Source organism: Poecilia formosa, unplaced genomic scaffold (genome assembly GCF_000485575.1).
Source record: "Poecilia formosa unplaced genomic scaffold, Poecilia_formosa-5.1.2 Scaffold494, whole genome shotgun sequence".
NCBI classification, from domain to species: domain Eukaryota; kingdom Metazoa; phylum Chordata; class Actinopteri; order Cyprinodontiformes; family Poeciliidae; genus Poecilia; species Poecilia formosa.
In genome coordinates, this window is record NW_006800433.1 from 110,203 (window position 1) to 121,552 (window position 11,350).

The following is an 11,350-nucleotide window of genomic DNA, read 5'->3' on the forward strand; positions in this document are numbered from 1 at the left end:
GAGAAGAAACATAAAGAGTCTGACCTTTTGTCTCTGAGCTCCAGCTGACCACATTTGCATGTTGGAACACTTTAAGCTACACTCATTATAAACTGGTCACTTTTGATTACAGTTATATTTAATACACCCACCTGCTGCTCCATGCGGCTCTCCCTCAGTGCGCATTAGGCTGCTCCGTTAACTCCTGGCAGCTGCTCCCTGACTGACTTATGAACTGACATGTTGTTGACAGCAGATGCTTAGAATGCAGCTAGAGCTACGCTTCCAGATGTTGTCAAACTGTTCTTATAAGAGCCAAAAGCCAGGTTAGGAGATTTGATATCCAGTTTGACGCTGATGTTGAAAATCAGTTGGACGGTTGAAAAAGGGCCTGACATCATGCCGAACATTAGTCCCGTAGCCTTTCCCAGAGTTTGCAGTTTTGCTTTGTTAAATCAGTCTATATTTTTATACAATTCAAGCTACCTTGAATTGTATCACCTTGTTCCTCATCTTTCATCTTCTTGGAAGAATCCGTTTCGTCAAGTCACTGCGGCTGGTTGATGTTACTTGTAAAATGTCATGGCAGAGCAAAGAATCACCAAGTTTAAAGTCAACCAGTTGGTACAACCCCGACTACACCCAAACATTCACCCCCACCCGTCCCCTCAAAAACATGCCATTTGAAATCAGATATGTACATACACTGTATCCAAAAGATGCAGAACCAAGTTTTCTTCCTGTCTTGTGTAAAATCAGAGTAACCTTCTTTTGGGTCAGTTAGATGAACAAAACTCAGTTCTTTTTCCTAAATGCAAGAAGAATGAGAGAAACGTTTTCAGTTAATTCGGACCACACAACATGTTTTAAGGTCTTTGTCCTTCAGGCCATTTGCAAATTGCCTGGCCTTCTATGTCCCTTTCGGATTAATACCGTCTTTCTCGCTGAGTGGATTCTAAACCCATGTTGGTGGAGGGATTCATTTCACTGTGGCTCATGATGCTTACTAGCTTCAACTAGCTTCTTCATGAGGTCATTAGCTTTTATGCTCTGGTTGATCCCAACACTTCGCACCAAAACACACCCCTCTCTCTCTGGGACACAGTAACCGTCTACTTCCTGAATTGTATGACGGCTACACCTTTAAGATCCCTCAATCTGCCACATTCTCACAGCAATGCGCAGATCGTTTCCTCATATTCCTGAAATTGAGAAAACATTTTCATTAACTGAAAGAATACAAATTTATGGAAGAGCTATATTATATGTTGATCAAATTAAAACAAACTGACATTAGAGGTACAATATTCTGAGTTTATGGATCTATTTATTAGCCTTTTGAACGGATGATTGGATTGATTATTTTCTCCACATTTACCTCAGCTGATGGTAAATTACGGTTCTCCATGCTCCTTCTGGTGGCACTTAGTCCACAAAAATGACTTTGTGTGTGTGTGTGTGTGTGTGTGTGTGTGTTGGTGTAATGCCTCGCTCCATGTCCTGTTTCAGGTCAACATGCCTGAGCTGGCCTTGCTGCGCTTTGTGGTGCTGGACGACGACTACATCGGAGACGATTTCATCGGCCAATACAGCGTGGCCTTCGAGTGCCTTCAGCCGGGCTACCGTAATGTGCCCCTGCTGGGCCTGGCGGGAGACCCCTTACCACACACCAGCCTTTTTGTTCACGTGGCCATCACCAACCGGCGAGGCGGAGGGAAGGCCCAGCGCCGCGGCCTGTCGGTGCGCAGGGTGGGCCGGCGAGGGAGGGAGTACGTCTCTCTGCGGCACACCGGCATCAAAGCTCTGGACGAGGTCTTCAAACAAGCCGGCGGACCCCTCAAGGAGGCCACGGACCTGCGGGAGGACGCTCAGGTGAGACGGGGAGTGGGCGGGGTTTCCATTACACTGCTGTCAGAGAGCAGGATCACTCTCTCTTTTAGCCTCAGGTGTGACTGATGTCTTCCTCCTTAAGGCTTGGATTCACACCAACCCTGTTCAGTCCGTTTTAGTCCAACTCCCGTCCGTTTGTCTAGAAAGTCCGGTTTCTTTGTGAAGCTGCGAATATGTAATCGAACTCTGGTCTGCGTAAAAACAAAGGTCTGGGTCCGGTTAAAGTGAACTCCGGCCCGGTTCAAATGCAAATGTGACCGCTGAAGTGAACAAGAGAGCGCTTCAAAAGCAGGAAGTGTGTGAAGTAATAAAGAAAGAGATGCATTGTGGGAATTCTATATTATTAAGACAACTTTATTTGTACTGTCTGCAAACACAAACACACTTCCACTCAGCCCTGTACCCAACAACCCAGCTAGACTTAATATGCCGGTGAACTCTCCGTGTGTTAAAAGGATCTGTGAGTGTGTGACTGAGGTGCAGGAGCTGCAGTCAGCCTCTACCTGAGACGTGTTTGTGGGCCGAATCACAGAGGAGGAGGAGGCGGAGGAGGCGTGACAAAAAAGCAATAGTCGGTGAGAAGAGTGGAGGAGGACAATAAAGCTTCTATAAATACCAGGAGAAGTGAAGGCTGGTCGTGCAGCACCCACCAGTTCTATCGCTGAATACTAACATGAACTGGTGGGCAATGTGAAAAGAATAACTACATGGGTTCTTCTTATTGTGCTTGTTTGGTTTTCATGTGCAATAACCGGTCTGGTTTGGCTATAAATACCTAGAAATACTTGTAATTATGAATAAAACTATTAACTTGGATCAAAGTTACCAAGTTGGAGCACCACCTGATTATTAGGAAAATAATAACAGTCAAATATTTCAGTCTCATTTATTGTCCTTAAATGCCTCCCTGATAAGGAGGCCTTGGTATTAAAATAACAATGGATCAAGGCATAAATCCAGAGCTGAAGATGTTACACATGTGTGGAATAAAGACAAACGACTTCTCTCCAATATACAGGAGTTTAAAAAGAGAAGGAATTTAACCTTCAAGTTTATTATTTTAATCACCAATCTCACTAATCTAGTAACACTCAACTAAACGACTTAGTAAAAGATGAAAGAATGATGAGTAAATGACTAAAAGTAAAACAGTAGGAATAGACAAATACCAAAATATATTCTTCATTCCCATACAGCTGAGAATAAGAGGAATATCATAATATCACATTCCTAGATTCGCACTCACAAAGGCACACACATTTACACACAGATTGGTAGGCAATGTGCCTTGCCCAGAGCACATCAGGACCCTGGAATCGAACCTACGACCTTCCGATCACAAGACGATTCCTGTTGAAGAATTATGAGTAAAGCAGGATCAAAGCTTATCCATATGTGGATAATAAAGTTCACTTGACTTGACTATACCTACATGCGGAGTACAGATGTCCTCCTTTCACTGGGGAAATAGTAGAGGAGGTTTCATAGGAAGGTCCCCAAAGTCTAGAAGAGACAAAAGCTCCTTCATCGGCTCGTCATTGTGAGCATAATATTACATATTCATGCAGTGAATGTCCTATTCCTGCTTAAACTGATAGTTTGTGGGAATGATAGTTCTTATCCCAGCCTCCTTGCTCCTTGTAGTTTAGACCTTCACATAGCTAGAGGCCCAACAGTAAACCCTGTATATATGCTGGAAAACCATGAATACTGCATGTCCTCTCCAGCATCTGCATCACAGACTGCTTCATAGAACCAAGGCCATAAAGAAATATTTTCCTGCTTATCAGTCCAGGACAGAGCCTGACCTTAATGCTTTCCAGCTCAGGTAGCCAACAACTGTTTGACTCCAAAATATTGCAAATCTAGAAGGTCAGGTTAATTCTGAAAACAAGCCAGAATCTCTGAGATCCTGGTGAAGATCCCAGAGCTGAGACTGATCCAGATCCTCATACTGGCCAACATGGCTTTTGGCTCACACAGTCTGTACTGGCTCACTTTTGCAGAGCTACTTTAAAGAGACGGCACAGAATGCAGGGCGCTTGTTTATCTGGCCATGTGAACTGCCATGAATTATTTCTACTTTTCATAAAGTTTATGCTTCCCTTATGTAATAGTAACGCAAACGTTAGGTGGTTATGTTAAAAAAAAAAAAACAGCTCTCCACTAATCATTGGCACTGCATACAAGTGAATTCAGACAAAGGCATGAAAACATTATAATTCTCCTCCTTAGAGCTGCAGTTTCCAAGAGCAGCTCTCCTCTACAACTCCCCCCCACTCAGCCCCTTCAGACTAGCCAGCAGCAATTAGCAAACACCTGGTGGAGCATCTGCCGAGCTCATTATACAAGCTACTTTTTAGTGAAATGCTGGTAAAAATGTTGTTAAAGGGTTAATAGAGGAGCCATGTTGTGATGACTTCCTGAAGGTGGAGTTTCATAAAGAGGAATTTTAAAGGGACAGAGGCAAAATTTCAACACTTTAAATTACAAAATCAAATTTCTTTCAAGTCATATCATATTTATACAGCATTTTAGTAACAATGGAAGGTACCATAGTTTTTTGATTGTGCAATAAGATGACATCATGTGCCTGGAAGACACATCACACTGCCCCTTTAACATTTTGTCCGTCAGTAGCAGGACTAACAAATATGAAATAAACAAAATTAGCAACGGCTAAAGGGTAAAAAATGGTTCTTATGTGAAAAGAAAAACAAATACAAGTAATCTTCAACTGCAGAGGCTTCCTACTTACACATGTCCGCACACCAGGTCCTGAGCAGAAACACTGTTCACTCTTTAGCTAGCAGCTTTTATTAGCGCTCTTCTGCTTTATTGTCCTTTCCTTTTGCTCTGTCTCACTTAAAGCTTAAAGCTGCTAAGGCTGTGTGCTCCTCTGCCAGGGTCACTTAACATCCATCACACTTGTCTTGCTGTTGCGCGCGCACACACACACACACACACACACACGCACACACACCCTTCAGTGAAGGTGGGCTGTGATAATTAGCCGCCGTGTTGGAGCTTTTTCTGTTGACAAAACCGTTCAGTCAGAGTGGCAGCGTTTTTCTGTTTGAGGCCTGAAGTCACTTGGCTCATTAGGAGCTGACCCAGAATGTTACAAAGAACTCGCTTTCCACTTCTGCTTTACCTACTTCAAATTAAAAATGTGCACACTACAAAAACACGACATGTTCCCAAGAATTTTTGCTCTAGTTTTTAATGCAAATATATTAGTACACTTGCAATAAGTCAAAACCAAAATATAAGTAGCATTTCAGCAAGATGTAGCATCTTAGCATCTTATTTTAAGTCAATAAATCCTCAATATTGATGAAAAAGGATTAGTTCCCTGGCAGATTTTTTTCACCTGTAACATGGGAAAAATGTCTTGTTACAAGAAGGCCTGTCGCAGTCAGCAATAAATCAATTAATTACATGATAAATTCAAACTAGCACAATAATCTCCATTTGTATGATTTATAATTTTTTCATTTTTCTCTGTCTTTCTACCAAAAACCTTATGAAAAAAGTCTTCAGTTTGGTGCTTTGGCATAAAATAGTCATTTTTTGAAGGACAATTTTGCTTAGAGAGACTTAATTGTATTTGTTGCTTACTTTTTTTACATTTTGGATATTTAAAATGTCTTTCTGTTCCAGTATTAAATGTTCATTAGAATTTAAAGTTTGTTGATCTTTGAGAATGTGCTCTTGTATTATTATTATGCCATTACCATTATGTTCCCTGAAAATTGTTTCTTTATCATTTATTTCAATAACTTCTGTGCTTATTATGTTGCTTTTGTCTTATTTCAAGACATTTGCTCTAAAAATTAGACCAAAAAAACTTTTAAAGATTTTTTTACAGTCTAAAATGTGTTGATTTTCTGTCCCAGCTTGATGTCAAATTGTTCTGATAAATCCACAGGTCAAGTGATACTGATTTGATTTGCAAGTGAAGCAGCAGATGTTTGTTGTATGAAGTGTGTGTGTGTGTGTGTGTGTGTGTGTGTGTGTGTGTGTGTGTGTCAAGCTGTTTTCTTGTCGTCACTCAGCGTAGTTCTGTTGGAGGAGAAGCACACCTGATCCAGCTGTGTCCCACTCTTCTTCCCCCAGTGCTCCACCGCCGGTTTCAAGGACCAGTGTGGGCTCCCCACTGTGGCCAAACTGAAGCAGTGCATCCAGAGCCTGGCTACGAGGCTCCAGAGCCCCGAGGGGGCCATGGGAGCCGCCATGGTGCTGAGGGAGGGCTACCCCTGTCTGGAGCCTCAGGTCAGCCTGTCTGAGGCGACTCGGAAGCTTCTCTCTGCCTACGACACGGTCAGTACGTCAGAACGCATCCAGAACAACCCAGATCCTGCGTTTAATTCTGTCAGCTGCCAGGGAGAATTTGAAGACGGTGCTTCTGATCAGTCTGAGGACACAAAGCTCTCGTCAGGGCTGTCAGGGTTTTGAGTGGAATGAACTAAAATGGCCTCTGTAGACGTATGTGGAGCCCTGTCATTCAACTGCAATAAAACCAGTGACACAGACATTTACATGAGAAAAAGGGAAACAGATTTTTGGCAGTTGTTGACTGAATTATTGGCGACTTTGAGGTCACACAGCAAAGCTGCCACAATCGACCATTTAAATATCCTTGACTGTTCACTGTTTTACAGCCAGAGTCGTGTTCTGTGTTGTGTCGTACCGTGACTTTTAGGAGCCTGGTGAAGAAAAACATTGTACCGTTCTTGATGGGTAATAATAGTAAAAAAGAGACAATTCCAACTTGTGTTTGTTTTAAACTGTTATGACTCCAGTTTCTCAGTAAGGATGAAGGTTCTTACGTAGAAATGCCGTCACTAATGCAGATCGAAAGCCGCTTTGCAAAGATTTTTTTAATCTCCTCTGATGGACAGAACTTTTCACACAGATTATCCATCAGATTATTAATATACATGGCTAAATCCAGCTTTTTACAGGTTGAGTCACCTTGAGGAATCTGTCCGTTACCCAGAAAGACCTCAAACCTAAACCTTAAAGGGGCAGTATCATCTAAAATCGACTCTTTTGAGCTTTTTTTTTAGCATGTTATAAGGTTATTCTCTCATCAAAATATACCTGGAGAGTTACTTTGATTCTTTCATTCATGTTTGAGAAATCCTTTAATCTCCGTGGCAACCATTCAGGTGTGCAAAATGCCTTGGTGGCCCTGGCTCCGCCTTCGAGACGAAACGGGAAAACATCAAAAACAACAACATTATAAACACATCATACAGTCAACAGTTGTGAAAACCAATAACAGACATTACATCTTGTTAAGTGGCATCACTAAAATCATCAAATAAGTTGGTCAACGATCCATTCAGAAGGTAAACGTGTTACATCAGCACTGTGTTCATGGGAGACAGAGCTGGGCTGTTTCCAGCTGGCATGTAAACCAAGCCTAAAATCTCATAACATCTCACGGCAAAAAATTCAAACTGGCCCTTCATGGGGCTTTTAATTCTTCTTAAAACTGTTGATCTCTGTAGGAGTAAAAGAGACTTTCAAATCACATCACATCGGCCTTTCCCCACTTTTGTCAGAATAGTTTTCGAGGTTTGCCTAAAATGGACCTACAGAGAAATGGAAACAAGTAATCAGTTCCACAGGCTGCAATTTATTCCATTTAAGCCACTAAAGCTCCTAATTTGACTTTACTCTGGGGTCCGCCATCCACCTAATGATGTGCTTGTTTTCTCAAGCTCCAGCAGTCTGACTACCAGTCACTTTAGCTAATGACAGCCCTGGATTTGTTTCCAATGAAACTTTGGTGGAACCAAAAGCTGAGAGAAACACATTTTTATCATGCCTTTTAGAAAAACACTTCAGCCTTTCACGCACGCACACACACACACACACACACACACACACACACACACACACACACACACACACGTGCTACAATTCTTTGGATTTCTTGATTTTATCTTAATTTTTGTTACTGGTCGATTTAATGGGATCAGGGAGGGAAACATTTTCTTCAGGCATTAAATGTGCAGAATGACACTGCAGTGTCATGCATGTAACAATCACCCACATACTTCCTCTCACGCACTCACGCACACACACACACACACAGTGGGACTGCCAGCTGCACCTCTTCCTACTTCCTCCATCTCCTGCTGCAGCCGAGTCTCTCCCACCTGTTGTCAGTTATTCACACCTACACACACCTCAGAACACACAGAGCTTCCCTTCCTGGGCGGCCTGCTGTAGCTGCTCAGTTAGCTGTGTGTGTGTGTGTGTGTGTGCGTGTGGGGGTGTGTGTGTGTGTGTGTGTGTGGACGTGATAGATGTGAAGCCAGCAGGTCAGTGTCAGGAAGCAACAGCTGGTGTCACCTGGACGCTTAGAAAACAACTCTTCACCCGTCCTGAATGTACTGGATTACTGTCTCCTTTGTGTGTGTGTGTGTGTGTGTGTGTGTGTGTGTGTGTGTGTGTGTGTATGCCAGAACTTAGTCTTTTTATTTCCATCCACAAAACTCAGTTAAGAGGCAAGACAAGTTTATTTTCATAGCACCATTTATGGCACTCCTAATCAACAATGGGACTCGGAATGAAAGAGAAAGTAACGCATGAGCATAAAGGATAAAAATGTAAAAAATAATAACTTGTTTGTCAGGGAAACAGAATAGACTTCACATTCTTGCAGATCGATGAAGCGGGACCTCTGAATCGACACCAAACTGAATGTTCTGTGAGCTCAGCCTCGCTCTCTGCTCTCCTGTTCAGATGATCTCCGCCCAGAAGCAGCTGATTGAGAACGCAGACGGTGTTCAGGAGAGGATCGACCAGGTGCACAGGGAAGGTAAAGTCTGAAGACATGAAGCTCTGCATGTTAGCAGCACCCACAGAAACGAGCGGGTCATGAATGTATTAGCGACCATATGAAGCTACGCGGGTGCACTTACTTATTCGGTAGCATCCCCGCATGCGCTTGTAAACCCACTCATTGCCACTGATCACTGCTCACCTCTGTTTTCCAATGCAAACGTCAGAAACATGAGCCGTCTCCTATGATAACGCACCCATCAAGACGTGCTGCTGTTATACGTGTGCGTTATTTTTGTCAACATCTCCCGTTCGTGTTTGTCAGGAATGGACCTCCATGAGGACCTGTCCCGGCTCTGTGAGAAGGAGGGGCTGAAGGGACGGAAGCTGAACAAGGCGGTGGAGAGCTTCACCTGGAACATCACCGTGCTCAAGGTACCAGCACACAAACTGGGAGGAGTGGAGGGCTTGGTGCACCGGCTTAGTACACGATCAACACACAACGCGTTCCTCTGTGCGTCATCACTCATACGCTGTGAAACCCGATTAGTTCACCTTAACTTGTTGCCTCAACATTTCTTCTTTAATGTTAATGTTTTCATTAAAGTAGCTGACTGAGTGACGTTGACCTGTGCAATTTCAGTGAACATAACATAAGTCGGTTTAATAAATCTACGCATGTTGCAATTACCGTGAAAAAATTGACTATATTATGTGTTTAGTTAGAACATTTATTGTTGAGGTTGGTGTGATGTGATTGATTTATTTGTCTGATTTTAGCTTTTTAAAAATGTTTAATGTTTTGGCCCCGAGTTGCTCTTGAGTTGATGGATTTTGTCCCATTTTACAAAAACATTTGGACGCCCTGCACTACGCTGTGATGGTCTGTCATAAAAAAAAAAAATCCCCAATTTAAAGTTTGTGGTTTTTGTAGCAAAAAACAAAAAACAAAAATACGCTTGTTTTTCGGCAGATGAATTCTGTTCCTAAGCTCTACATGTAGCTCCTCTTTGCTGCCAGCTGAAACACCAAATGACAAATGTACTCAAATATGGAGAGGCTGAAAATTCAGAAGCCGGTGGAAATCAAAATAACCGAGGGAAGAAGTGACAGTTGCTCCTTATTTTGCTTCCCGTGGCAGCGTTGAGCTGCATGTGGTTATTTCTGTCAGATAAGCGTGAAATGAAATTTGTGAAGTTCCCCTTTAGATGTCGTGGATGCTGAAAATACTGCTGTTGGAGGCACACTGATATATCCTGGTTTTGAGTGCCTGCAGTAAACCTCCTCTAATCTCAGCGCTCCTTCTGCCACGTGCATTTTTAGGAACTGAGAAATCCATCCAAATATTCAGCTCAGATCCAGATATCCAGGTCACAGTCAGGGAGGCCGAGGAGAGAGAGAGAGGAAACCGGATGAAGAAACAACTGGTGTGCTGCCCCCAAGTGGTGGCAGAAAGAGTGAGGCAGCACGGGATCAATAAAGTCACATCTGATTGTAGTTGCTGAAGACATAATCATTAAACATGTGGAGGAAGATGGCCTGGTCAGACGAGACCTAAGCTGAACTTTTCAGCCTACATTAAACCACAGTTTGACAGAGAACTTGACGAGTTCTCCTGAATGCACCATCCTGACTGTGAGGCCTGGATCGTTTATCGTAACTTTTGTCATTGAAGGTGAAATATTTCTAGTCTTTATAAGATATTTGATGTGTTGGTGTCACTATAAATTCCAGTAATGTGGGGTGGGGGGGGAGGGGGAAACAGACTAAAATGTTTCTACTTTCTCATCTACTGTTTTTTATCCAAGAGAGTGTCGCTAAATGTCAGTGAATTTGAGATTTATTTATAGAGATTAAATACAGTCTATACAAAGTTAGTGACATAAATCACAATGCAGAATGTGGCTTCCTGAAGAAGCTTGTTTCGAGAGCAAAATTTATTGTTGTGGCGCAACGAATTCTGTGCCATGCAGTTACCTAAAAAAGAAATAATGCATGTTTTTTAATCATAATTTTGATGTTATTTCACTAATACTATAAAATATAATAAAAACCTTAGTCCATATCACCCCGCTTCATGGGTCATCATCCTGTCTGGATGCTTCTCTGGACACACAGAGGTACAATGTGATGGTTCAGATCATAGTCATGACAGAATGTCCCAGTCAAAGTCCAGACATAAGTCATATTCAGAATTTGTGACAAGACTTAAAAATCGATATGTTAAACACTCTTAAAAAGTAATACTGCATATGACTTAATTGAATTAGTTTAACATTTTTAACGCCTAAAAATATTGAGTTTATTTTAATGCCCTTAAAGAGGTTATAACAAAAACATTTTCAATTAGTGATACTGTAAGTGATATTTTCAACTACATCTGCATGAACCACCTGAGTCAAATTACTACATTAATTACGTAAATTTAAGTAAAATATTAAGTGAACCAGACTGAAAAGCAGAGAGGAAAGTATTAAAGGAAATAGATAAGTTGGGACACACGCAGGCTGCAACTGCAAAATTACCTTCTAAACATGTTTTAGCAACTACTTTTAGTACTTAAATTTACTATATTTGACATTATTCAGTTAAAAAAAAACACAATATGACCAATATATCACAGAACATGAAAAATGTTACATAATTGTTCATATAGAAAATTACATTTCTTTCTAGATTA

The 11,350-nt window shown here is 41.8% G+C and overlaps 1 protein-coding gene across 1 annotated transcript in view; it reads left to right on the plus strand.

Moving 5' to 3' along the window:
* Nucleotides 1-11,350, plus strand: part of plcl1 (phospholipase C like 1) — a 109,324-nt gene that overhangs the window by 95,419 nt on the left and 2,555 nt on the right. Inside the window, exons 9-12 of the mRNA XM_007578848.2 lie at nt 1,489-1,851; nt 5,989-6,192; nt 8,632-8,707; nt 8,996-9,105. Coding sequence (XP_007578910.1) covers nt 1,489-1,851; nt 5,989-6,192; nt 8,632-8,707; nt 8,996-9,105 — 753 coding nt within the window. The remainder of the gene's footprint in view (nt 1-1,488; nt 1,852-5,988; nt 6,193-8,631; nt 8,708-8,995; nt 9,106-11,350) is intronic.